Genomic DNA, 24850 nt, shown 5'->3' with positions numbered 1-24850 from the left:
ATGGATAATTTGTTTTGAACCACATACCTCCATGATCTCCAACAAAGCTTCAGTAACAGTTTCCAACGAAGTCAGTGCAAAAGTCTCCCTTTCATAGGAACCAGGTGAAAACGACCTGTCTCGGTAGCTGGATCGGAATGCTATGACTGCGGCCGATTTCACTTTGCTGATTCCGAACAGCAAATAAAATTTGGGCAGAGAGAACTCAGTCAAGCTCAGCCTTAAAACTTGCTTGGTCTCCTCTGTTGAAAAATTTGTACATATAAATTTAAACTGCTGAAATCCAATCCATATTTTCAACACGCTTAGGCTCCCCCTCCCATGAATATAAAAGCAGATAATCATCCTGTAAGTCACTTGGCACATTCCAATACTGTTTTCTTTGCTACTTCTCCCAGAGAATGCCACAAGAACCGTGGTCTGTTGCACAGACTGTTGAAACCAGACACCAGGAAGATGTATTCTAAAAACAGGTAGGAACAAACTTGTTTAAAGATGTGGTTCTGTGAGACTGCTCCTCACATTGGTTCAGAAAATGGAAACCTGGAGAGTTCCTGCTTTGAAATACCAACAGTACTGTAAGTTCAAACTGCAATCAAATTCTGCTTTTGGCTCTGGCACTAAAATGAAGAAAGCCACTTAAATCAGAAGAAAATGACGGCCCTGCTACCAGCACTGAATACTTTTACAATTCTGAACTTCCATTTCATTTCAGTGTACTTCAAATTCATTGTTTAAACAGGAAGGCTTGCCTTTCTCTCTGTGCGTCAAAGGAAAGATTTTCTTTATACATATATATGTATGTGTGTGTGTGCATATTCACACATTCACTCTGTCAATATAGATAGATATAAAATGAGCTTTCAGATACTTAAAAAAGACAAGATTACATAAACTTTTAATTTTTTCCTGCACAAAATCTAGCCTGGTTTTATACTGTACTTCTGTGGTAAGAAGTGACAGCTACATATTTGCTAATACCAATTATTTTAGGACTGCTGAAATACAGCAGTATGCAAAATACCTGTTTTAACAGTACAGTTTCACAATTCCCTTATGTAATTGATATTTTTGTTACCACATTATGCAACCAAAGATGCACATCAGCCAGTTTTAGCACAGACGTATTTTCTCCTTTCTCTGCATTACAGTAACTTACTGGTACTTTCTTCTAAAACCTGTTACACGAACAATTTACATTATGCACCTGCTCTAAACCAGACAGTCATTTTTTAAATCCATACTCATTTGCTGTAGATCATATCCTCATTCTGATTTGTATGCAAGCTGAATTACAACACGGTATTTTCAAACTCTCAGAATAGTTTAAAGAGAGAAAGACAACTCAAATATTTCTTAAACAAACTAAGGAGCAATCAGCTTAATTGAAAACCTGAAAAAAACTCACCACTAAAGTGAAGCTGTGAGCAAGTGCAAAGAGAGTGAATGATGTTGATGACGAGACCATGAGTGGAAGCTCTGAGAGAAAGGGGACCGGTGGCCACCAATAAAGTAACTACATGAAAGAGGTAGGGGAGATGTGCTGCCACATCCAGGGAGTTGTTAAAGGAGAGCATCAGCATGTAACGCGCTAGAATAGCAATATCGTCCCACATCAGGTGCTGTTCCAGCGTAGGAGTTGGAGACAGACAAGTCTTGTCGATTATTTTACACATCCTTCCAATCACCTGAAGAGAAGAGAGAGCAACCATTTTGTTTTACTCAAACGGAGAGCACAGCTCAAAATTTCAGTAAAAATCATTACAATTTAACACTGGAATTATTCTATTGCTTGGAACCTATTTTATCATGGTTTTTGCATTTTTGCCTGTACTGAGGTATCAGAAAGCATCTCAGTGTCCCATTATTATATAAATTGAAATTATTATATAACAGGAAATTAAGGCAAAGAGAGAACTCACTTTGCTTGAAACCAATTTTACATTTCCGGAAGCAAGCGCTACAGCTGTGTCTGCCATAACCTCAGCTTTTATGGAGCCTAAGCCCCCTGTGGCACTAGTTTTGATGAAACTGTCCAGCACTACATCAAGGAGATCTGTTATCTGTTAGAGAAAAAAAAATAATTCTTTTTTATCAGTCAGATTAACTTTATTTTTCCACAGTAAACCACCTTTGAAAAAAGAAATCATTCATTTTTTTAGCTGAAGATGCATAACTACCATAAATTGAAGCATCAGTTTTAGTGATTTGTTATCCTTTTGGAAAAAAGTCTAATGTAAATATTAGAAGTATAAAGATTAATTCCAGCAGGTTTTACTCCAGATCAAAGTGCTGCAGAACTGTGGAGAAACTATAATTTAGTTTGTATTATTTTTATTTTATTTTCCATTTTAAAGTATTACTACTCATAAAATGCTGAACCTAGTAAGAAGAAACTCGATTTGAAGTGGGGGAAAAAACATACTTCCAAGAAAATAAGCAAGATCTCGTCTGTCAAAGATTTTGCGTAGAGCACTAGCCAGGTATGAATACAGCTACAAGAAAACCAAGTTTCTTCTCACATACAAAAAAAAAAAAAGACATTTAATATATGCAGGTAAGAATCAAATCTGTCCAAGTGCACAGAGAACTCTCAACGTACCATGCTGGCTCAGATTAATGCCATTTCACTATTGCTTCAAATGCAGCTCTCATTATATTATGAAAATTGGTAGAAATTCTGGGTCAACTAAGTCAATGATAAAATTTCCACTGACTGCTGTGGAATATTTAATTTTTTAATTTTGTCTTCTACACATTTACCTGTTAACAGACTTTCATACTGGACATAACAGTCCTATTGCTCTCAACGTGATTTAAGCTTTCAAAATACATTGATTGGGTTTTTTAATTTTGTTTTTGGCCAATTGGACCAAGCAAGAAAATACACTCGTGCATCCATTTGGCAGTTCTCCCGCATTCTCCAAGAGTAACTTTGTGATGGTGGGCTGCATCAGTTCGAATGACGGTTAAAAAAAAAATAAATAGTATGACAAGGAGGAAGTTGATACCAAGCTTGTGAGCAAGCCTGGCCACGGGAAGTAAAGCTGGTCTTGTTTGTCTAGACACCTCCTTCATGAATGGCATATATGACGTCAGCTTTATTTCTTTTCGTTTTCTTTACTTTGCGGGGAGGATGAGGACAGAATTTGGCTAAGTGTTAAGCTAATGATCAACAAGAGGATTGATATGCTATTAATTGTAATCAAAATGCTTCTGTTTTAAAAGTGCAAACAGAAAAAAAAAGGGAAGAGTTCTTTCAATGCCACATGCCTAATACACCTCGGAATGCTAGTACTTTGTTTTCCATTCAGTACCCACACATTCAGGGGTTTTGATGAAATAATTGTTACTAATACCAAAGATTTTTAATTTTCAATTCTCAGTGGGGGCCAGGAACACATTCCTAGAAGCCAGAGTTCATTAATGATTTTATGAAGTATTTTATAGAAGGGAAACCTCAGAAGAACTTGCACGCTACTCTCCATACAGCTAATACACTTAGGTCATGTCAAGATACATTTTGTTTTCCTGCATTAACATTTACATGGTTAAAGACTCTATAATCTGCTTATAAACAAATTGCAATAAATTATGCAGAATTTGTACCTGTCCAAGACTTCCCCATATCTTAGCTTGAATGGAAGGATACATCTGTTTTTCATTTATTGTCATTGTTATTAGCTTATCAAGAATAGCAGTGACTCGCTGGCGCTTAGCATCATCATTGTGTTTACAGAATCGGACCAGATTGGACAGCCAGGGAGTCATATACTCCAGACAAAGATGTTTCAGTTCAATACCTGAAATAAAAATTCACCTTGTAACACAGAATCAGCACCGGTCTCTATTTATAAGTAAATAATTATTTGTGAGCACTTTTCCTTTCAGTTTTATTGTCTCAAATAAATTACTATCAGAGCTGAGCAAATAATACTGGGCAAACAGACAAGCTTCAAAAAGAAACACACCCTAATAATGACATCCAAGAAACATCTGTAGGAATCTGGCAAGGAGATGTTGCCATTTTAATGTCTTATTAAGAGGTATGACATACAGATGTGTACGTTCAGTATTAGGTGGGACTACTTAAGATAATTTCTTTTTAATCTTGAGAATGTATTCTAAACAGCTTCCAACAGTAAAGTCAGAGCTGTATTATGCCTGGAAAAAAAGAACGACAAAAGTAGCGCAACCGAACCAGATTTACAATTGAGAGATATAATCAATCTGAAAAGATTAATTTTGATATGACTAAAGAACCCTGTAACTCTTCTGTGTATATATATTCTAGAGTTCAAACCTTCATTAGCATGCACCTCAAATTTTGATTTTTGTTCTGCAATAGCCTATATTTCTGGTGAATTAGTAACAGCCTGATAGAGATCTATCCAAAGTACTCACTGTACAAAGCTATCAACAGTGATATGAAAAAAATAATTTCTATTGTGATCTTTCTGAATGAACTCAATCCTCTAAATGAATGAGATGTCTAGTAAAACTAGTTTTAACATTAATTTCAAAGTCTAAAAGGCAGTTGCCTTTTTTTAAAAAAAAAAAAAAAATCTACTTCATGAGAAAGGAAAGGGCACATTCAAATGTGAAAAGTAATGTTTTTGCTCCAACAGATGCCATTCCAGCTTGTGAAACTGCCTGGCTTCAGAGTATTGCACAACTTGATTATTAAGAAACAGATATAAATGGATAATCTTGAAAACAGCTAAAACAGCTCTAAGAAGCATTTGCAATTTAAACTTACTGTGACTTAGTAACATGAGGAACCTTCGTTGGCTATGCTAGACAGCTACCAATTTAAATCTTTTCAAATTCATGGTTAGCATTAAGGAATACTAGTGTTACTTACTAGATTTGCTAAATCCAGAAATACACTCTTCCAAGAACTCTAAGGTAAGGTGTGGTTCATTAGCTGCAAGAGTCTTACTAATAGATACAATAAATAGCGTGTTGTTGGCAGGAATACACAGACCTGAAGTTTCCAGTAACTGGCCCTCAATCTTTAAATTAAAGGTACAGGTTAAGGCACATAGAAGATTATAGGCAGCAGACCTGTAACAAAGCAAGGAACACGACTTGTAATAGTCTTCTTGTACATTTTAAAATATACGCATTACACCAAGGCATCACAGTAGTAGTACTGACATTTTAAAAATCAAATCAATACTGCTATATAGGAGATTACATTTAAATCCTGAACTTTTCCCCTGTACCAGTTAAGATTCAGAGATAACAACATTTGCCTGGGAGAAATGAAAGAAATTACTTCTTCACTTGCTTTAAACAATTTCGGATGAAGTTAAAGAGTATGCTTGCAGGACTTTGTACTGGACTTCTCAGAACAGCTTTCAGTTCTAGGAAATTCTCAATATTTCCAGGCGCACCTGAGCTGCTGGGAGAGAGTGTGCTGCCGAGGGCCCCGAGGCTGCCACTGAGCCAGCACCAGTCTGCAGCAGCCCTTTCCGACAAGGTCCAAGAGTCTGCTCTGAGAGGTACGGCTCCCAGGTTATTTAACAAGAAGTTCAACACCATGAAAATCCAATGTACTTAATAAACATATATTGCAAAGCATAAGTATTTCTCCTTATAAAGAGAAATTAAGCTTCCTATACGCCTTCAGTTACCGACAGTAGGTATGCCTTTCTTCACCTACAGAAAACCCAATCTTTCTTTATATTAAAAAGTACATTTTATTGAGTTGCAGTGAAAGAAAAATTGTTTTGTTCAAGAGAGATTTGCTAACACTAAGAAAACCTTGAAAAGAATTCACATTTTTAACCAAAGTTGATATTACTTTAAAAGATATGTACCGCAAACTGGGGTCTGAGCTTCCCAGGTTGAGCAGCGCTATGTTCAGTAGTGTTCCAGGGACATCCTTCGGACGAATTTTAGTATGCTGTGGGATGGAGTCTGGTTGCGACAGCTCCCACCGTGTCCGTATATGAATGATGGACCTAACGATGGCTTCACACTCCTGATGCATGAAGGTGAGTGGTGTGCCTTGGTTGGCAATGGTTAAGGTAAACTGGTTCTCATCAACAAGACATATTTCCTCAATTTCAGAGGCATAGTATATATCATTTAAAAATACTGTTTGTCCCAGGACTCTTGTTCGTTCTGCTGACGTCACCTGCACAGCTGTCGACCCAACCTTAGAAAGAGAACAGAGAACTGGTTCAGCACCTATTGGTAACAATACAAAGAGAGAGAAGTCTGACACTTCTGATTTTATAAAGATAAATGTATGAAATCTTATACTTCCTGAAGAGGCATACTAATAAGCTGTGATTTCTCCTCAAGACAGGAGAGGAGAAGAGACAGTAAAATCATATTCAAATCCTTATAAAAATATAACTTTTCACTAGGAACAGCATTAAAAGGACTTACTTTAATAGAAACTTTGGTGTCTTTATGAGCCAGTTTGAGAGCATTGTGAAATACTTTCAAGTCCTCCTCCAAAGCCAAGGTAGCTGCTGGGAGTTTCTGCTGGTCATGTTCGATGTGCTCTGCCAGCTTCCCTGGAGAGTCTATGAAAATAAGCCTTTTGCTTCCTTTCAAACCTGTCAAGAGCCTTTCATGGTATTTGGTGTATTCTCTGACCCAAGAGTTACAGTTATAAATAAAAACTGCTGAGACATTTTCATAAGCAAAGCCTGGAAAAACTACAAACCATTTAGAAAGAAAGTCTGTTTTAAAGCGATTACTGGGGCCAGCGTGTGTGAGGTCCACTACAATTTCATATGGCTTTGCATAGTATGGCTTCAGAGTTAATAGTACGTGGTATATCAATAAATCTCCGTTGATCTGACCAGTCTTGAATCTGTAAGAAAACAAGACAGACATTGTTGGGTTTGCATTTTAGATCCCCATTACAAACATTTGAGTGGTGTATTACACATGCTACTACTACACTAAGCCAGACTGATCTTTCACATAGTTCTAAAAATACCACCAATCCAAAGCAATGACACCGGACTGGCCGCTACAGCCTGAAGGCATCTGTTGCTGTTCTGTCATGGCTCACACTCCAACCAAGTTTAGCGCCCAGTATGATGAAGCTTGACTTGGGGTTTAACTCAACTTCATTTTGAAGTGCCACGCAACCTACCACAGCCAAGCAACCTCCAGACAGACAGGAGGTTTATTCAGCTAAAAGGAAAAATAAAATCCATGCTGGAGAGCAACAGTGCATCAACTGGATCAAAACTGGATTACATGAAAAGAGCTTAGAGTTTCTTTAAAAATGAAAGTAGAGTGTAAGTCCCTCAAACTAACTTTTCAGCCTCTCTAGAGGTTCAAATTATATCTAGTTCCATATGTGGAAAAATACATTTATTTCAGAAGTCATAATTAAGACTAATTAAGCATCCACATACCAACTTTTGCAAAGGGTCTCAAACTCATTTCATTTGCTGTATACTGCAGCACACTAACACTTGGTGGAGTGCTTCTAAGAATGATCAGTCCTCTGAGTAGTGCAGACGATCTGTCTACAAAATAACTCTTTCCAGAAAAACATTCAGACAATATATAAATATTAAGGACCTTTTGTTCTCGTTTAATCATTCTCTGAATTTTATATGAGACTGGACAGCACATCTGCTAAAGTCTCCAGAGTTAGCATAGCAGACAAAATTCTACTAGAAAGAATTAATTAAAAATCAAACTCAACAGTAGCTCTTGAACATCTAAGGTACTTGTAAATACTATCACTGTTTCGAGCTAGCCTTAACTCAGCTCCTTCAAGGCAAACCACCAGGCTACGGAAAGAGCTAATAAATGCTGCAAGCACGTATGTAGTTTTGAGTGTACTGGGACACTGCTCTTGATAACATTTGAGGTAAACCACCTGAGCATAGGATAACTGAGGAGATAAATTTCATGAACGTAGAATATTTGTCTACTGAAAATACTTTTTTTTGCCCTGCGTTACTTCCTGTTGTTCTGAGAGCTAATTTGGGCAAGCTGGTGTTTTTCCCCCTCTAACGTGTCATGGTATAGTTGTTACAGAAAGGAAGTGTGTCATCTCTGTGGTTTTAGTTCTCCACTTAGAGTAAACGGCATATAACTTCAGTTACAGATTTGCTTAAAAAATACCAGCATTGTCTAAATCTACGTGCTTTACGTTAATGGTCATTTGCATCCTAAGAGCAAATATATGCACAAAGAAATTTTATTGTTAAAGGACTAAATATCTGAAACACCGATTTTCTTTTGACTACATCTTGGCAAGGTAAGTACACATTTTCCTTCTCCTATTCTAAGTTCCACTTCAAAGTTTCTTAGGTTTTCTAGAAAATCTTATGCAAAAGTATTTTTAAAGAAGTTCAAGTAACTCAAAAATAGTAATCTAAAAATATTACCTCCAACTCAATTAAGGAAGCTGATATAAGTGTATTTTTAGTAATGTTAAAGGTTGTTCATAATCAGACTCCAAAGAATTAACAGTGACAGTCGCTGCTTAGCTCTGCTGTTCCTAAGTATTGCAGATCTCCCTGTGTACTGAGAGAAGACCCTATCAATACCTAGGCACAAAGGGTTGAACTAAAAAGGAAAAAACCAGCTCTTTAATGATCAGTTCCTTTGCTCTCATGATTTTAAGCGAAGCCCTTAACAACATCAGTTTGTTTATTTTTAAGAAAAGCACATCTGGTCTAGAACGCTACAATTAACACTGGACTGGCTGTATTCTTGGAGGGAGCAGGCAGAGAGTTGCAACTCTCAGCCTCTAACATCAAATGTCGGAGTAAATCTGTACCAGCAAACACATCAGTTCTGCATGTCATGCAGAAACTTCATGTGAAATGCTGTTTTGTTTCCCACAAAAAGGCTTTACTGGGTTTGCTTTTTTCCTTTTTAAAGTATGCTACGAGGCAACCTCCAGGCAACCTTTCCCATATAAAGATAAAAATTCTACCTGAGCTGTAGCTGATTACTAAGACAGTTTCTAGTTCAAACTTAACAGTGAGGCTCCATCTCGGAATAGAGTCTAATTTTATGTTATGGGTGAACTGCAAAGTAAAAGACACATGTATCTTTTGCTGCTCCTTTGTCGTGTAAGGAGAAACACCCATAGTTTGGTCCCTCTTTACAGACCAGGCATATCACTCCTTTCGTTTTCCTGGAGGTCTTCAGCAAGACGAAGGACTGCCATCTGGATCTTGCACGATAGGCAAGTTCCCCCCTCTGATTTTTGGGAGCCAACACATTAAGTTCTGTGGTAGGCACGCTAGCTTTTGACTATGATAAAAGTAAACATTGTCTGGAATATTTCAAAATCACCTAATCTTACAAACATACAAATATGCTTTGCTACCTTTAAAGTAATAGCTTCAAGAACAAACGTATTTATAAAAATAGCACTGTCACTTTGGTCATTCTCTGTAGTATTTATATCTGAACCAAATGGTGTCTGTAAGGTCCAAAGGAAGCATTTTGTTCTGTTAATAGAGGGAGGTGAAAGAGAGACGCTGGACTGGACAATAAGCCTTAAACTCTGAACGTGTCTCACACGTGCAAACTGGAGGAAGCAGCAGCAGCGAAGTGCTTCACTGCTTGTCTGATTTGTCGCTATTACTTTGAGGTTATCATCTTAGTACCAGCCTGGCCTAAAGATCAGTTTCCTGCCCTCCAGACAAATTCAACAGGTACAAATTTGAATACTACACAAATGTGAACTAGAACATACTAATGGTAATATCATTTGCATAATTATCTCAGGCGTTTTAAAGAAAACGTCACAATCTGTAGCACATTTGTGAGAAAAATTTGTGAGAAGTACATTTGTGCTAAATAGCCTTTTGTACAATGAAGCAGAAAAATTAGGGAACAACAATTTTCCGAGGCATTTATGAAATACTCCAGACAGCTGTGCTAAGAAACATAAACAATTAAAAGAAGCTACCGCTGTCACTTACGGGAACATCTTAGATTAAAGTTTTTCACTTGACCGTCTTTACAAGCACGGTTCCATTTCCCACATTCAGGGCAATACAGGAAAGTAAGAAGCAGCAATCTGTAAACTCGACATGGGTTTCTCCTTTCACTGTGTAAAAGCAGAAGTGATGAACCTGAAGTTGTAATATAGCCAGCTTTAAAGAGGAGGAACTTCCAAAGCGGAACTACCACAGCATCTGCCTCTGCATCGCTGAGTAGTTAGTAGGAAACACTCTCCTTTCTCTCTTTGCTCCATGTTCTTTTGTAATCTTCATATATTTTCTATAAACCTCAAACTGTCAGAAGTTTGAGACAACCTATTCTTTCCGAATTCCAAGTACTTGAACTCTTCCTCCCACATCCACTAAAAATGAGGTCAAGTTACATATTTTTTTCATCCAAAAGGCTGCTGCCTACTATTCCCTGAGAAGTCCGATTCAAACCTCTAAGAACTAGCAAATGCTAAACTAATACCATGATTTGTATTTTTGCAGGTGACTAAATAGGAAGATGAAGACAAAGAGACATAGTAAACCGCATTTCGCCTTCCCTGTCGTGATAATCTTTTCTTTATGTTTGCAAACAAGTGCAAACCATACCGATTATCCTAGGGTTATATATGAAACCTGGAATCCTATCAGCCAAAACCCAAGTGGAAGCCAGAACATAACAGAAGCCAACACAAACTCTCCTCTAAGCACCAATTTCAACAGCAAAACGACTGCTTCTGAAATGCAGACAAGTACCCTGCAATCCTTATCTTCAACAATGGCCCAAAATCCAACATCTTCCCCTGCCAGAAGGGCTGCTTCTGCCACTGGAGGCCCTAGGAATACCAGCAAACCCAAGAGTACAATGACAAAAGAAACATGTGAAGACAGTAAGTCTCTCATACTGATTTGCTTCATTGTAATAGCAGTACTTGTGCTTATCTGCACCTTCTTATTTCTGTCGACAGTCATAGTAGCAAACAAAATGTCGTATCTCAAAAAAACTAAGCAAGGAAAACGTAGGCCCAGGAGCAATGGTGATATTCTGGCGACTAACAGTTTATGGCCAACTGCAGCAGGAACCTGGCAGAGGATGCCTAAGGAGACAACTGGAACGGACTTGATAATGCAAGACTTAATATCAGGGAGAGATGCTGCAATCCAAAGGAAAATCAAAGATGAAACTACTGAGAAACTCACTAAGGAAACAGATAACAAACAGGAAAACAAGGAACCAGCAAAGTCACACAAACCCATTTTAACCAATTTTGTTGTTGAGATTTAATTCATACTCAGGTAAAAACTCATCTTTTGCCTTTTCTATGTCATTAATATAAGGCAAAAACTTAGCTTTCAGGTAACAACATGAATTTTAACACAGGAAAGCTAAATTTAGATCTTAGGGTTTTTCCTTTTGTGATAGTGGAAATGCTGTAGCAACTTGTAGATCTAGAAGGCCATAAGATTGTATGAAATAGCTTTCTATAAATAGTGTCGAGACCGGTTTTAGTCCTTGGACCAGAAATCATGGTTATAGGAGCTGAACGGGATAAGATAAAAGGACAGAAGTCTGCCCATTCTCAAAGATCATTAGGGGGAAAAAAAAGACAGGACAGTTAGTCTAGTAAACATACCATACCATAAGGTGCTCCACGGGTATAACCAAGTTGCTTTATTAAGAGAACCATAATTCAGTCGCACTTTTGATGCAATTACTGAATCAGGAACTAGTCCCTCTCAAAATGCCCTTTCAGGTTTTTCCATCAAGAACTTCTTAAACCAGCTTAATTGCTTTTGAACCAGATGGAGATTTGAATCATATTTATTGTGTTTCAACTTTGTGTATGAATATATGACGTTTGTATTATATGTTAGAATATGAGAACTGTTTCAGTTTGTTATCTCCAATAAACTAGCAACATCAGTTTTTAAATAACTTGACTTATGTGATACTATTTCTCCAAGTCAAAATATTAAAAAAATATTACACAGGGCATGTTGGAATATTATATTCCTATAACATTTGCTGAAGGTCAGTAAAGGTCTTCTCCAATGACTAGCTGTGATTTCTTGCATCACAGAAACACGCTCCACTTTGTCCTAAAACAACCAATTAGAACATGCCAAAAATTTCTTCAAAACCACCACAACTTCTAGTTTCCTTATTCTCATAGAGACCTGGTTTTCCCATATTTCTGGGGAGATGTCTGTGTCTGGTCTCACTACAACAGAGCTTTGTTATTGTAAGGAAACATGAGAAGCTTTTCACAGGCTACTTCTTGGGTTAAAGAAGATCCGTTGCACCGTGGTTACAAGTGCTAAAACTGCATAATGACGAAGCTCTAAACATCCTGTGCATCTGTAATAAACATTTTTGACACAAGAAACAGTTGTATGAGTTTGAAAGAATCAGGACATAAGACTGAATCCCCAATTCACCTTCCATTACACCACCCATAAACTTACCTGAAAGGGGAGGTAAAGGAGCAACAGAGAAGCAAGACGACAGTATCATGGAAGCCAAGAGAGCCCAAGATCGCAAAAAAATGCAACTGCCCGTGTCAAAGGTGGTTTGTGCAGTAAAGAGAAAGTTGGAAGGAGTTTGCAAGCTTGGCCCAGAACTGGGAGTCATTAGAAAATAAGTTCATTGGAGATGGGGGGGGACCAAACACAACCCAAAACAAACCCACAAAACAACTACAGGGCAAATTCCAGTGAATCTGCCATAAACCACATACTCAGACCTTAGAGCTCAAAGGGAGGAGGTGCAACACAACACACAAGTAGAATGGGAGGACAGGGGATTATGTCAGGCGTTTCTAAAACATGAGGAGAAAGGCCAGAAGAGCAAGGGCAAACTGTGACAGATCGGTGATGACAACCTCATACTTAGGGGAGATGAGCTGAGAAGATCTCACGTTGGTGACAGAGCGTGAAAGGGCAGGGTTGGGGGATGCTGCATTGCAGTTCCCTTCTCCTACCCCAAAATGACCATGAGCACAAGAGGCAACAGCAGAGGCTGTGCAAGTACTAAAAAAAGAATCTGAGATAGCAAAGGTGGGAATCTAACCTGGTGTGAAACTGCTCACAGCTAGGAAGGCAACAGAACTAAAAGAGGAGAATGAATCTCTAAGTTAGTTAGCCAGCCTGCGTACAGGAACACAGCAAGTTGTTAGTAGGCAGCAGATTAAAGGGGTAAACCGGCAGCGTCATGAAAAAAGCAGGCAAAAAAGGAAAGAATCACGATCATACCAGTGGAAGGAAAAACAGGAAGGAAAAAGAGCTGTCAATGAGGTGGGAACTGTGGTAAAAGATAGGTGGAGACTATGAGGGTTGAAGAGAATGGTGATGAGATGAAGGAATCAGACAAGAAACTATGAGTTATAATATGAGTACGGGATCAGGATTTGCGTTTGCTGCAGGAGTAGGGAGAGTCTGAAAAAGAGAACTAGTGCAATCAGAAAAGAGGCAGAACAGGAAAAGCAGGAGGAGATGAAGAAGCTGCAGGAGGATCTGGCAGTAGCTACTTGGCACTAGCAGAACACCCTTGCAAAATGCCACGAGGACATATTTGTGCGGGTTTCTTTTTGCCAGGCAGCCTTTCTAGGCAAAAATGCTCAAGGAGACAAAAGAAAGTACTTTGGGTTACACTAAATGGTATGGACAAAGGCAGACAGTGGGAAAACAGCTGCTCAGAGAGCACAGCCCCCCACTAACGATGGCAGCAGGTACCAAGGTTGTCCAGCCACCAAAATAACATAGAGAGTAGGGGGCAGGAGCAGGGTGAAATCTGTCGTTATCTGCCTTTTAATGCAACTGCACGAACGAAGATGGATAAGCAAGCCAGCATCCTGTGATCAGATAGCTTTCTATGACTCACGGTAAGGAACCTGAGGTTGCTTTTCCACCAATAATCACGACAGCACACCAAACCCACCCCCCGAAATTAAATCCGTAACATTCAAATACAGTCCAAACCTGTGTAATTTTTGACTCACACAGAAGTAACTATAACTATTTTCAACAGAGACAGGCAAACAAGTATTAATGAATTTCTACATAACAGGCACACACTGGACAAAAGCCACAAGCATGTAAATATCTGAGTTTTTATAAAAATGACAGAGCTGAGCAGTTTGCTCGTGGAGCACGCGAACTCTGAGATAAAGCTCTTTGTAATCTCCCTGCTCTTGACACTTCCTGCAGCAAGCGCTGGTAAACTTCCTCTTCAGCTGCAGAAACCTACTTCAACATGAAACGAGCCATTTTAAGCTGCCTGACTTCCAGCACACGGTCTGTCTTCCTAAGGCTTCAAACAAAAAAGACGATGCTTGCTTGATAGAAGATCAATGTGCAGGTAAGAATCAACTTCAAGACAGAAAGGCTTAATATTGGTATGATTTGGTTTGAAATGGAACTGCACTGTGTACAGCACTGTGCATGGCCCGACTTCAGAGCTCGTTGAGTGTCTGTATCTTAAAAGTATCAGGGTTCCAAACAGATGTTGTTTGACGTTGTTACTATGAACTATCATGAACTCTACATCCAAGTATTATTTGACTATATTTTGAAAAGAGGGGAGCAGAAGAAAGTTAAATTGAATCATTTTTACCTGTTACAACCTTACAGAGTTTAGATCATAATGTTCTCAAGAAACATTAATTTACTACTCATAGGTGTTTACACTGCTGCATCTGAAATTTAATTTTGCATATTTGTAAACCCACAAAGATTTACACATATTAATTTCCCAGGAACAGCTTCACATGACTAGCATTATAGTAACTAATAAATTAGCTCAAATTGCATGAAAGCAGCTTCAGATATAAAACCACTATGTAGTGGATGTATTTTATGTTTGGATGTATTTTATGATTTGTTTCATACAGAGACATTCAGAGACCAACTCTAAACAGTGAGGGGGGGAATCTGTTTCATGCCAACAACTTAACACAATCTTGTTCTTACAAAAAGTGTTCCGCATGCAGGAATGTATTTATAAAAACAGTTTAACATCAGAATGCTGTTCCATTACAGCATCACTATTTGGAAACTTTTAAACAATTATTACGCTCTACCCTTAACTGCCGAAGAGAGGCAAGAACAGGAAATAAAAGTTTAAGAGAACTGTAAAGAGCCTTTTACTTAGGTCTTGGCTTATATCCATCAAAACAAGACCATTTTCTTTACTGGTGACAATCCTCTTTGTCACTACTGCCGCAAGTCTTTCACATTGTGTTCCAGGTCCACAACCATTTACGTGATTGATAAATGTTATTTTGAAACACTCTTAGGAGTTCTCTGCTGATGCCTTTTTCCAATAAGGTGAAAAAAGGTAATAATAACCAAGACATTCTCTTCAAAGTCACTTAATTAGAATGGTCAATAATGCTGAAAATCTGCCTGTTGTTTGTAAAGTCAGAGACAAACCTGCTTATTATGCAAATGGGAACAGACATGAAATTTTAAACATAGAGTCTAATATTATTTTTACTACTACAGTATAACATAAAATTGTCTGGTGTCAGTAAAGTGTAACTACACAACAAATGCAGTTTTCGAGTTAATATGTTCTATTTCATTCCTGCTAAAGGAGAGGACATATTTAAAGAGGCTGCAGGAAAATGGCCAGCAACCAAGTAATACTGTTTCTCTTCTACGGAGAACTCTGGAAATCACTTTCTACAGCAATACCTCAAAACATTTCCATGAATAAAAGAAATGCATACGCCAGTATCAGGAGTCCAATAGAAGTCAAAGCTCCTCTATATCAATTGCAAGCAACTGGACCCAGTTTACAGAAATCTGGAAGAGCACTGACTGTTACACCCCCACCTCAGTTCCCCAAAGCGTACGCAGAAGCTAGCGATGGGAGCTGGATAGCAGCACTGATAATTGGCATCGTTTTGGTTAGCATGATAATGGCTATTATTACAATTGTGCTGTGGAATTGCTGCAAGAGGCCGGTTCTAGTTGATTCAAATTGGGCAGGTCGTTCTCCATTTGCAGACGGAGACACACCAGATGTCTTTATGGACTCTGACCAGGCTACCAAACGTTCATCAGTTTTATTTATGTTGCCTTGGAAATTGAAACAAGACACAAACGTACAGCAGGGCCCCACTGCATCAGAGGAACCGCCCAGCGGCACTGCCAGGAATGAAAGCGGCCGGCTGCCTCCACCAGTAGCGGACCCCTCTGTAGCCACTACTCCAGCTCCCAGCACACAGGCATCTCCTCCAGCTCCCCCCTCAGAAGCAGCAAGCTGTGCCCGCGACTCCTGTCCTCAGCCGGCGGCTTTACCCGACCCCCCAGACCTGCCACCTCCACCAGACTGGCTCAGGGAACCCAGGGAGGATCACAGTTCAGATCTCAGCAAGTACCAGGAATTCCACTCAGAGACAGAGGAACGACTGCCCCCGCCACCCGAGTCACTTATTCAAGAGGTTCATGAACCACTGCCCCAGCTGCCACAGCCAGAGCACCCTTTGTAGACTGCCCAAATTGATTTCCAGCATACGTTTTTCTTAAATGAGGTATTCTTCAAGTAACTGAAAAAAGGAGAAGTTGATGCAGGCAAGAACAGTGAGACCACAGCATGGGCATCTCCCCAGTGTTTCTTAACTTCAGCTTTCACAAAGGGAACAACCCGCTTCTGCCTGAAGCAAATCATTTCAAAACACGATACGGATTGTGCCCACTAGCTATCTGTAACGAGCGATTCCAGATTTTGGAGACTACAGAAAACAGAGTATGCATACCTTTGTGTGTAAGGATACACGTATATGTAACATACACATAGACACAGAGCTTTCAAGAAACAGTACAGCTTTAGAGGTACTCAGAGCTTCTAAAAATTGTTTGTTCTACTAGCCTGTATAAGCGAATGCAATGAATCCAAGGTAATTTTAATAAAGCTTTCTAATTCAAAGATGTTTTGGTCACTTAAAGCACAACTGAGTATTTGCTTAGATACAAACCTTCGAATTCAAACACAGTCTAAACGCCTCGACACGCATACACATCGCCTTTCATATGAAGGCCCATTTTCTGCATATGACTGGGTAACGACTTGGCAGCCCTGGATTACAGGTATCAGAAACAAATCCTCCTCACAGCCATCAGTTGTTCTTTACTAAGAGCAATGACATTTCCTTTAGATCAAATCTTGCCAAAAAGTTTACTGGTATAAAACCTCCAGTCACTTCACCCTATTGCTTGGTAAAGCAGAGAACAGCGCGAGTAAACAGTTAATACCGCGGTCACTCAAAAGCTGAAATGGCTCCGAACGCTTGAAGAACAAGTACAAAAAGGCTTCCTTTTACCTAGATACTTTTGATTTTTATGGATAAAATAGAAGCAGCTTGCAGAACACCCAGGCAAATGATTAGCAGAAATAGTTGTGCACATCCACTAATTTCTTCCTCTGAAGCAGCAGCTGCAGAATGCACTCCATATTATTAATATAAACTTTAAAAATTAATTTAATGTTGCGTGGGTGCCAGATTCCTTTTAACTCAAGGTGACTAAGTGTTTTACAGGTTCTCTTCTGGGCCCTGAGTACAAGGGAAGCTCACTGTCCTGTCTAAAACCATGCATTTTGATAAGCCAACTTTTTAGTGAGAAGTAGGAGGGTGGTCTCAGAGGTGAATTAATTTCTTTTTTTTTACTAGTATTGAACGTTTAGATTTACAGAAGGAAGCTGCTAGATGCTGAAGCTAGCTTTCCACGACATCTCTGCAAAATGGCAAAGAGTTTGTAGTTTTGAGTTTGCTTGCAGAGGAAATGTATTTGTGGATGTTGCACAGAGCACTTGTTTGCACATATTCTAACAATAAACTTCAAAATCTTTACGTTACCACTAAAAATTGAAGTCATAAGTTATGCAAATGCAATTCTAGGCTGCTGTGCATACAGTGGACATAGGAAAAGGTATTTACAAGTTTTTCTTACCATTTATATAAGCTGTATGATTGTGTATGCCTAAGAATAGCATTTCAATTATGCAAAGATTTTTTTTAAGGCTTGTTGCATTATGCCATGTTAAAATTAACAGCATTATAAACTATATCTACTCTTACCATATTGTTTGGAGAAATTGAGATAAAGATTTCCTATAGAAATCTGTAAAATCTTACAAGCTGAGCTATATTATACCTGACAATATAGTGACAGCCTGATCTGAGGAGTAGAAAACTGAACATTTTAAAATTGTGAAAAGATATTCTGGCAGCGTAGCTTAAAAAAGCTTAAGATAGGAAGCCTGAATTAACATTAACCTTTATTACAGGAGGAGAGGTTAACTGAAGGTAAAAAGAGAACACAACTTAACACGACTTTTTAAATAGGAACACTTAAATGGAATCATAGCTTAAGCTAAAATAGCCTACAGAAATTTCACTGGGTACTGTTTATGTAGGCAATCTTACATGTTATGTTTTGATGCATTAACATAGCATAAAGTATAGCTATGGAGAAGTTAACCGATTCAAATTATAAAAACCAACTATTTTATTGAATATGCTCGCTTTGCAATAAATTTGAGTCAGCACCAACGACAGCTCTGCAGTCCTCCAATGTAGTGCAGATCAGGTGGTTGCAGAGCCCAGCTAGCAGCAATACGATGCAGCTGAAGAGGCAAGCACAATCCACAGACAGCAACTGTAGCTACTCTCTAGAACGAGACGACCTCTAAGCTTAAATCTTTCACAGAAATGATGTGCTGATATTGCAGAAGAGATTACGGTAAGTTTGTGTTTTTTGTTTTTAATCACAAAAACCTACTACAAAATTAGAAACAGAAATAAGAACGAAATTATTAGTTGATGACAGATGCTTGCACCAGAAATTTGCTGCAGTGTCAGAGATTTCTTACTAACATTAATTCAGCTTTCAAACATGTGTTACCAGCTTTGAAAATGTAATTAACACTATAATAAGGAAAAATAATAATGTGCATGTTAGCATGAACATGGAATTTGGGTTTCCAACTGAATTCCTAACAATTTAAGACGTATTTTAACCAATTCTACTTAAGCAAATAGCATGCATGTATGGGGGGGACTGCTACATTGCTGCAGAGATTTGTAAAGCAGATCCAGTTGACAGCCATTTTTTCATCCTGTATAAAAGAACACATTATCCCAAACATAATATAGGCTTGAAATCACTAAAAACAAGAAGCAGACATTGTATAACATTTGGAAGAGACTTGCATTTTCGGAAGAAAGCCCTCATTTGAGCTTGAGGGGGAAAGGGAGATGAAAAAACAAGTCTCATTCTGCCAGACAACATGACAGTCTATGAAGGGATGCTTTGTAAAGTCTCTCTTGAACAATTCTAAAAAGGACCATGCCACAAAGGGGTTTATTGATATTTTTACTTAATTTCTCCTGCAAGTGGTCATTGCAAAGACAACCCTTACAAAGAAATAAAATATATTACAGGGATTTAAAGGATGTCATTTTGGTATATTTATTTCCAGGGAAAAATGGAATACCAGATATTGAATACATCTACCTGTCTGCTGGTCCTTCTGTTTTTCATACCCACTGGTTTGGGTGTCTGTCCTTCTAACTGTACATGCTCAGGAAATGACAGGAATGTGGACTGTTCAGGCAGAAACTTAACTATACTGCCACATGGACTTCAAGACAACATTACATATTTAAATCTGTCCTTTAACCAGTTCGTAGATCTCGATCATCAGCTAACGAGATTCACCAATTTGAGGACCCTTGATATTTCAAATAATTGGCTCAAGAATGTTCCTGCTCATCTGCCCAAGTCCTTATGGGAATTATATGCCATAAACAACAACATTAAAGTTCTTCAGAAACTTGATACAGCTTACCAGTGGAATCTTAAAGTGCTCGATGTTTCCAGGAACATGGTAGAAAGAGCTGTTCTGATCAACAACACACTGAGCAGTCTCAAGTTTCTCAATCTCAGTTGCAACAAACTTTGGACAGTTCCAACCAATATGCCCTACAACATAGAGACGGTGGATCTATCCAACAACTTCTTGTCCCAGATACTTCCAGGAACACTGGTGAGACTACAACATCTTACAAGCCTCTACCTGCACAACAACAAGTTCACGTACATTCCTGACAAAGCTTTCGACCGGCTCTTTCAGCTGCAAGTAGTAACACTATATAACAACCCGTGGTCCTGCGGCGATAAACAAAACATCCCGTATTTGCTTAAATGGGTGCAGGGAACAGCTGCCAGTGTTATAGGGGCTCCCTGTGCCAATCAATCTGTGCTTTGGCTGAATGCCACATCAACTTCAGCGGCTCCTGCAGTTATAGACCCCAGCCTCATGATTAAAGGAATGAAGGCAGCAGACAAGGCTACTTCTCCAGTGGCAACTGAACCAACCAAAATGACAAAAATGCATAAACAATTTAAAGCTAAGGAAGTTTCTACCTTGGCGACCTTAAGCCAAACTGTGCTGTTTACGAGCACAGACCGACCCCTACTCCTCTACCCAGAAGATCTGACAACTAGGAAGGTTAGCTCTCAAGAAGCAGCAGCCACACACACAATCCACATCAAAGATTCAACCGAGGTGAACTCGAGCCTGACTCGTTCAACAGGATCATCCACTACTCCCATGACTTTAAGCATCACCAGTGGAATGCCAACAAACTACTCCAAAATGCCTCAGAGCACAACTGCTACCTTAAGGAAAGAGGAATCCACTACAAATATTTTGAATACTCACGTGCCCTCCAAAGCAAGTATCTGTGAGATGTATTTGTTTTATGTTGTAGTGCTTAATGCAGTGGCAATGTTTATTGGCTAAGGGCTTGTATCTTGTGAAAATTACCGAGTGTATTCCTGTGATACATAGCCGGAGTTAAGACATCCAGGTCAAATAATGAATCAAAATACAAGAAACTCGAAGTTCTGACTCTGATCTAAAGAAAATAACAGTTCTTAATTAAAGAAGTGCACACTAATGTCTTGATACTAAGCTGCTACTTATTTTAATATGTCTTAATTGAGTAAAACTAACCTATGATTTTGTTTTTAAAAATGTGCTTATTTTGTATTTAGATTTTTAATTTTACTTGCACAGAATAAAACATCAGAATTTTAAGTACTGATTTTATGTATGATTTTGTCATGAAACAACTGGAAAAAAATAGAAGGCCTGTATCATATCTGCATTGTCTTGCTTGACTTGCCAGTGAGCAATTCTTGTAATATAGCAGCACAGATTCTTTGTAAGTTATGACGACATGCAAAAGGGAGGGAAAAAATAAAGGAACTAAACCTAGCTGTTTCACTAATCAGACGTTATTCCTGAGAAAAATCGCTAGCATGTATATCTATGTTTGCTTCATATGTATTAGGGTATTTTAAATATGAAGAACAACAGTTTTCAATTTAGGAATTAAATATGACAATGCCATGATGTCTGCTAAGAGGGTGTAAACTGAGAAGGCAACACGGTCCAACTTCAGCATGGGAAAAGTGGTAGGGGCTGATAGCTCTTTTTGCTATGTCTTGACTTAGAGACTGCAAGCAAGTTATTTCTCACTCTCCATATTTAAATAAATAAATAAATAAATAAAAGGATAAAAGTAGAGGAAAACACAAGATGTTCAATGCCATGACACTCTCCAACGACAAGGAGTTTTCTACACAAATGAATGAAATGGAACTCCTTAACTTTATTTCAAGTGACATCCAAAAATCTGAAATGTTAATATATTATGCTTAAAAGAATATCACAAATCAGCCTGTATCAAACTACTAGTTTCTGATCAGTAAAATGAAATATCAGCCAATTTCTAACACGAGCTATGTAACAAATCAATTAAGCAATTAGTTGTCAAGCTCTCATTGAAACAATCCTTGAATCCTGTGACTTAAAAAAATAATTTAGTCCATGGCATTGAACATGCCCAAATCCTTGCTTTATAAGGATGAGCATGAACGCTATTCTCCTTGACATCTGCACCATCAGCAAGTAAAAATAGTTGCACGCATGGTTCTGTCCACTCTAGGAAAATAATTATGTGGCAAAGGTACTTGATATACTACAGATGAAGTTTTGCAAACAGCATGAAATGAAAACTGAAGAACAAGTTCATTGAAAAAGTATTATTCACGTAATATTACAAATCTTTATACAATGTTTTCCATTCATTTCAGGCCATTTAATTTCCAGTTATTGTAGCATGAAGGTGCTGCAAAACCCAGAAAACCTCACTACTGAGACTGGAGTCCTCTACCTATTTCTCCTAGGTGTCAATGAGGGCTGTAGACCATTTACAACCACTGGTATAAGAGAAATCACAACTTTCCAATTGTGAGCAGTATTTCTATAACCAGAAATATGTTTTAATTTCTAACAGTAAATGTTACACAATGAATTTGTACAGCTATTTCATTGGCATTTAAGTAAAAATAAAGTTACGTTTGTATTGAACTGAATTAGTGACAGAGCTTCTTTTCAAATAAGCATAGTAATATCACTGAATAGATATCATTTTATTATACAGACCCATTTCAAGCAGACATTTGGCTCAATCTTCATGTCTTACGGGGGAGAATTACTGTTAAATCAAATTATATTGTTTTGATACTGATGTATCCCTAATATTGTTTATGAATAAGCTGATGAGATACTAGAAACATAGGGTCTACCCTTCCCCCTCCTACCCTTTAGAGCTTGCAAACACCAAGTCATATCTCTATCCGCTAGAAAAAGGTAGCTCTTTCTCCCTCTCAAAAAAAGACTCTCCATGTTTAATACGACAGAAAACTTTAAAAAAAAAACCAAACCCCAAACCAAAGACTGAAATTTCATACACATTCTAGGTAGACAAGAATTAGTTACCCAAGTCAAAGTTTAGACAACCTAGACCATAAGCAGTATGTGTATGGTACCTCCAATGGCCAGCAGAAGTGCTTCATTATACAAAGTGGCTACCAGCAGTCTGAAAGAGTTGCCCACTTGCACAAGTTCCATGTATTTTCCCCAGGTTAAATAATCTGGCATGAACTGATAAATTCCACTAACTAGGATCAGTATTAAAAAAGTGTCACTACCTGCTGCTCTCTTTGGACAGTCGATGTATTTGCCAAGTACTGACTGACGCTAAAACAGTATCAACCTACTTACCATGTTCAGAACTAGGTATTTCCTAGAATTATCTCATTTGTATGGTTTTGTCCCACACAGTTTAAAGCAGCTTAGCTTGCAAGGTAGGACAGAGATTGCAAAATGAGGTGCTATGACTAAACCGCCTTGAGTTGAGGAAATCACATGAAATACTACACGTCTTTGCTGAACAATTCAATACAGGATGCCAAATTCTGTTGCATGCAAAAACCCTACATGGAATCAACTTTAAATGCTCTGAGAACGTTTCACCCGTAATGAGACTATTCAGTGAACAGCGACTCTATGAAAAATACTGTTTTCCAGAAGTTGTTCAGGGCAAATTGCAAGTCCCCATACTGAATGACTTGCTACCCAGACTTAAGCTTGCTGATAAAAGCCTGGAAGCGGAAATAGGGTTGTGGGGTTTTCCAAATACATGGACAGGATTGGGAAGCTAAGAAACAAAAAAATCACGGATAGGTATGAAAGTGCGATTGCACTCCCAAGTTCTAGGGCTATGCTCTCTATCCAAACCTTGCCGGTGGTAGGTGCAAGCAAGAGGGCTTCTTAGACTGCTTTCAATAAAGCAGACTGAAATTTAGGTTTCCTTGTATTTTTCTGGAATACAAATGAGTTGATAATGGAGCAGCGAGTAGGCAGGCAAATGTGGGAGTCGTGCACTTGTTGCTTGGCAACAGTGCAGTCAAATTGAAATAAAACTGATAGGCATGGATGCGAAGGCGACAGCATGTCTGTGTTGTTTTAAACACGCTGGTCATTCAGTCCATGATAAATATAAAATAATCTCTTCTCAGAGAAATTCTTTTCGCCAAAATAACTATTTAGCATTTCAGGACAATATTCAAAACACCCAAAAAAGGTCTAGCACGCCTTGTAGTAGAAATATGCTTGCTTTTGAAAGGTTACAATTGCTGTAGGGATAGCTGCGGTCTGAAGCAATAACTCAGAGGTTTATATTCCTATTAATTAGTTTGGGATCAGCTTTAAAACTTACTGGCAGTACTTCAGGATCAATATTTATTGATTTATTGATCATTTTAGTAACAGTGTAGAGACTAACAACAGAAGAGCACTGGCTTCAGAAGTCAGGTTGTTGCCCAGGAAACAAAATGTGAGGAAAAATGACAGAAGGAATTAAATTTCACAGCACAAGAAGGATATAAACTGATCCAGATATATCAGTAAAATGACTCAACAATGCCCTAGCAACAAGATCTCAAACTACCAAAAAAACCCAAAACACCAAAACCCAAACCAAAAAAACTCCCCAGCCTGCTGCAAGCCCTCAAACATCCTGGCAGCGCCGATCTAAACAGTCTTTCCACATTTCACACCTTAAAAAAAGACAGCTGGCTCCGAACCACAAGACAAACACCCCACAGAAGCACCACTTAGCCACATCCCTATCAGCAGAAAAGATGGCAGAGCACCATTCCAGAGCAAAGCCCTCCCTGGCAGGTTTGAAAAGGCAGCCTCACGGGAAAAACTGAAGAATTACAGAGCTGCTGAAGAGAAAGCAAGCAATAAAAAGGGAGGTAAAGGCAAGCAATATTCCAGCTAGTAGCAAGGCTTATGTCAAAGTAGAACAATATTTTCATTAAGTATCCTGCACCTGGATAAGATGTACAGAAATCTGCTCCTTATCCCCCCTTTATGCAACGCAGGAACGCATATCTGACTTGTACCACGATCACTATGGTTTAGCAGTGATTTTTCATCTTCCTTTGAGGAACTGAGCTGTGTGTTTGTTCAAAAATCCCTGGGA

At 38.5% G+C, this 24850-nt stretch overlaps 4 protein-coding genes across 12 annotated transcripts in view; 3 read left to right on the top strand and 1 right to left on the bottom strand.

The window, feature by feature from the left end:
- Positions 1 to 24850, bottom strand: part of NF1 (neurofibromin 1) — a 106302-nt gene that overhangs the window by 22983 nt on the left and 58469 nt on the right. For 8 of the 9 annotated variants that reach the window (XR_012777955.1, XR_012777954.1, XR_012777956.1 and 5 more), the window contains 7 exons: positions 6403 to 6835; positions 5826 to 6166; positions 4865 to 5067; positions 3610 to 3803; positions 1923 to 2063; positions 1409 to 1688; positions 28 to 242 (listed from right to left, as the gene is read on the bottom strand). Coding sequence is in view for 5 of the 9 variants with exons in the window: in XM_075517929.1 (XP_075374044.1) it covers positions 28 to 242; positions 1409 to 1688; positions 1923 to 2063; positions 3610 to 3803; positions 4865 to 5067; positions 5826 to 6166; positions 6403 to 6835 (1807 nt within the window). In the remaining 4 variants the exon portion in view is untranslated. The remainder of the gene's footprint in view (positions 1 to 27; positions 243 to 1408; positions 1689 to 1922; positions 2064 to 3609; positions 3804 to 4864; positions 5068 to 5825; positions 6167 to 6402; positions 6836 to 24850) is intronic. The other variant, XM_075517934.1, reaches the window with a different exon arrangement.
- Positions 8102 to 11848, top strand: EVI2A (ecotropic viral integration site 2A). Its single transcript, XM_075517884.1, has 2 exons — positions 8102 to 8248; positions 10446 to 11848. The coding sequence occupies exon 2, from the start codon at positions 10462 to 10464 to the stop codon at positions 11224 to 11226; it is 765 nt and encodes a 254-aa protein (XP_075373999.1). The 5' UTR covers positions 8102 to 8248; positions 10446 to 10461; the 3' UTR covers positions 11227 to 11848.
- Positions 14187 to 16928, top strand: EVI2B (ecotropic viral integration site 2B). The gene is made up of 2 exons (XM_075517897.1): positions 14187 to 14298; positions 15535 to 16928. The coding sequence occupies exon 2, from the start codon at positions 15566 to 15568 to the stop codon at positions 16433 to 16435; it is 870 nt and encodes a 289-aa protein (XP_075374012.1). The 5' UTR covers positions 14187 to 14298; positions 15535 to 15565; the 3' UTR covers positions 16436 to 16928.
- Positions 17811 to 20751, top strand: OMG (oligodendrocyte myelin glycoprotein). The gene is made up of 2 exons (XM_075517955.1): positions 17811 to 18686; positions 19426 to 20751. Exon 2 carries the CDS (start codon positions 19432 to 19434, stop codon positions 20749 to 20751), a length of 1320 nt encoding a protein of 439 aa, XP_075374070.1. The 5' UTR covers positions 17811 to 18686; positions 19426 to 19431.

This window comes from Mycteria americana, chromosome 15 (assembly GCF_035582795.1).
Source record: "Mycteria americana isolate JAX WOST 10 ecotype Jacksonville Zoo and Gardens chromosome 15, USCA_MyAme_1.0, whole genome shotgun sequence".
In the NCBI taxonomy this organism is placed as follows: Eukaryota; Metazoa; Chordata; class Aves; order Ciconiiformes; family Ciconiidae; genus Mycteria; species Mycteria americana.
Note: the sequence above shows the minus strand (reverse complement) of the source record. Positions and strands in the feature narration are given on the sequence as shown.